Source organism: Eurytemora carolleeae, unplaced genomic scaffold (genome assembly GCF_000591075.1).
Source record: "Eurytemora carolleeae unplaced genomic scaffold, Eaff_2.0 scaffold1620, whole genome shotgun sequence".
Taxonomy (NCBI): Eukaryota; Metazoa; Arthropoda; class Copepoda; order Calanoida; family Temoridae; genus Eurytemora; species Eurytemora carolleeae.
The window spans coordinates 55,808-59,242 of record NW_019397523.1 but is presented as its reverse complement, the minus strand read 5'-3'; the positions used below and the strand labels follow the sequence as shown (position 1 = coordinate 59,242).

The 3,435-nt window shown below is 35.1% G+C and overlaps 1 protein-coding gene across 1 annotated transcript in view; it reads left to right on the top strand.

Annotated features, from left to right (window-relative positions):
• The first annotated feature begins 1,616 nt into the window (after window positions 1–1,616).
• LOC111714720 (histone-lysine N-methyltransferase SETD1) overlaps window positions 1,617–3,435 on the top strand; it is a 14,596-nt gene continuing 12,777 nt past the window's right edge. The window contains exons 1-2 of the mRNA XM_023489882.1: window positions 1,617–2,346; window positions 2,966–3,076. Coding sequence (XP_023345650.1) covers window positions 1,632–2,346; window positions 2,966–3,076 — 826 coding nt within the window. The 5' untranslated portion in view covers window positions 1,617–1,631. The remainder of the gene's footprint in view (window positions 2,347–2,965; window positions 3,077–3,435) is intronic.

Here is a 3,435-nt window from a genome sequence, read left to right as displayed (position 1 = left end):
ATCCGACCTAAAAACAGACCTAATAATATGCTCAACCAACCTAAATATATCGGAAAACCTATATATTTCTCAAAGGATGTCAAACGGACCTATAAGCTTTTTTCGACCAAACCGACCTTTAAAGCACGTGCAAACTACTCGATATTTAGGTCAGAAAACCTTTAGGTTAGAATCATCTAGGTCGGTTTATACGGCATCAAGTTATATGTGCAGTTTTGGGTGCCAAATACTTGAACTATTTTTGTTGCACATTTGAACTTTTTTTTTTTGTTAGTTTTAACTCTAATAAATGCTTCAATTTAAACAATAAAGACTAAATAAACCAAAAAATAGTTAAGATGAAATAGTTCTATATATGTTATAGTTCAAAGATGTTCAAATGAAGTAAAGTATAGTTCAATCGAAATTGCAGTTAAAAATAAAATGAACAAAAAATAGTTCAAATGAGCAAAAAATATATATTATTTTTGTTCATTTGAACTATCTTTATGTCCATTATTTAAAAATATTTTTTTGATTATTTAAACCATTTTGTGATGCATATTACTTTTCGACCTACATCATATTTTTCATGAAATAAAAAATTTTTAAACTGCTTATTTAATTGTTCATGAATGATTGGAAGTAATGTGTTGAATAAATACAGGAAATGATGTCATTATCAGTAATTAGGATGAATAATAGTTCAAACGATCAATTATAGTTCAAATGATCAGTATTAAATATTCAAATACCTAAATAGATTTAAATACATAAAAAAATTAAAAGACGACTAGCTTCTCAAGAAATAAAGAGACGCGGGATAGTTTGCATATTTGTGCGCAACGTAATCTGCGCCAAAAGTTCAATTGTGATTATTGTTTTTACTAAAATTTAATCACTGGATGGGTATTTTTAAATAATATTTAAAGTTGATTTTTTTTTTACATTTCATGCATAATAAGGAAAACGATTTTTTATTAGTTTGTTTCCCCGAGTTCAGCTCATTCAGCGTCAAATATATTAAAGCAAAGTCGCATTCCGTTCGTTTAAACACAGAGGCGTCTTATGGGGGGGGGGGTCACAAGGAGCGCAATAAGTTTAGTTTAGATTTTTAAGAAGAGAGTTTCTTGTGGCTCCACTTTTTTACTCCAATTGAAGATTTATTTTATAGAAATTAAGTTTTGCTAACACATTCCACCTTCCACCACCAAGCTGGTAATGGTGTTGACATTAAAATTGCCAAATTTACTGTAAAAAAATATCCATGGGGGGGGTAAAAATTTTTGGAATATTTTAAGTATCCCGCCCCCTCTGGATATTATCATAAGCTGCCCCTGTTCACATATTACAAAACTAATTAATAATCATTCTTGCTTATTATATTTTCGTTTAAAAGAGTATCCATAAATGCCTCAAACTGATTTTTTTAGGTTCAAAAATAAAATGTTGATAATATTAAGCGTTTTTTTTTGGGCTGGGGAGGGTGGGGGGGTTGGCGTGTTTACCGTTGTTTTAGAATTTGTTAACAAGAAGAAACGGGATTTAGGAAATAGGAATGATAATCTAGGATATTGAGCATACTTAACTATTTTTTAAGTAATTATTATTTTTTATTAAAAAAGTTGTTGTTTTAGAGTTGAATAGTTAGTATGCACCACGGGCGGGAGCCCCCGCCACGGGTTCACAGGGTCGAACATCCTGGTCACAGGGGCGGGGATCCAGATCATAGGGGTGGAGATCCAGGACATAGAGGCGGAGATCATAGATCGAGTAGAGAGGTGTCAGGACATAAAGATAATCATGATCCATCAAGACGAGGCCATCATCGGGACCATGATCCTCGACACCACGGTCCAGGAATGCCTAGACGACATTTAAATGATCGACACCATGTCCCACAGAACGGTCCGAAGGATCGACATAGAGGCGGTGGGCCAGATAAACATAGTAATGGACCTCCTCCTCCTCCCCCTCACCACGCTCCGCTTAGTCATCCTCCCCCTCCTAAGTTCACAAGTTATAAACTAATCATTGATCCGTTTATCCACAAGGACGTGAAGGAGAAGGTCGTCAGGTATGACGGAGAGATCCCGGGGGATCAGCACAGTATCACACCTACTCCGGTGGACCCGAGGAAGCGGACTCTGAACCTCTGGAAGTTGGAGAAATCGGAGGCTCTCGACCTCCCGGTGCCCAGGTTCATCATTGATTCCAACTACACGGGAGAGCCTCCTAAGGTTGAAGTGACTCTGGATAATCTAAATGATAATGTGGATAAACAGTTTCTAGGGAAAACACTACAAAAATTTGGTGAAACAGAAAGTATTATCATCGAATACCATCCAATAACAAACAAACATCTAGGTATACACATTTTCATCTTATAATATGTATGGTTGGAAATATTCTAAGGGTAAATGGAAAGGGAAATTAGCAAGTTTTCCCTTATTACCGAAACATGGTATAAATTTTCAAGAATTACAATGGGTTATGAAGCTCTAGGGGAAAATAAAAAATTTACATCAATTGACATGGGTTTTCACCCTTTCTTGATAATTATTTAAAAAATGCATTTTGTTATCCTTTCAAACCTTTTTTCTTCAATTTAGCGATGATGAAATTTTATTTGATGGGAAGGGAATGTTAATTTTCAAGATAATTTATTCTCTCTTTAACAATATATTTCAGAATTACCCCATTCCCCTGGGGGGGATCTTTGATAATTTGGGGATTAAATGTGAAATTAGACATTATGGGACAGCTTTTAAATTCTTTTTGATACTATTCACCCATAAATTCATTGATTTTCCATAATTCAGAGATAAAACCTAAAAGATTTCCTCTCCGGGCAAGCAAATATATTTTTTTGGGGGAAAATATTTTTCAAAAGGGGGGGACCGGTGGCGGGGAGAGGAAAACGATTTTTCGCGAAGATATACATCCTTGCCCCATTATCTATGTTTTATCATTTGAATATGTTCAGGTTTAGCCCGTGTTGTGTTTAAGCTTGTGAAGGGAGCTCGGCAGTGTGTTGCTAGTCTGCATGGGAAAACTATGATGGGAAAGGAGGTCAACTGCTACCTGGATCCGAGGGGTCAGTTTTATATTATTTGTTAATTGTGGAATATATAGTTTGCAATTGTTATCGTCAAGTTGATAATTTGATTGAATTTTGACAAGCCATAGGACTAAATCAATCTAAATTAAGGAGCTTTTATTTTTCTGTTTGACAAATATGATCTTTATTAAGGGTTTGTAGGAAAAAATGAAAAAAGGAAAAGGGTGAAAGGGAAGGATGAAAGGGGGAAAATGGAAGGTTACAAAGAAAAGAGAAGGAAAGAAAAATGTGTGAAATATTTTTTTCTACTAGTTTTGGCTCACACTGGAGCAAAGCAAAACCTTTTTTGGGGAAAATATGATATTTGAACATTCATGACTAAAATGTCCGGGGGG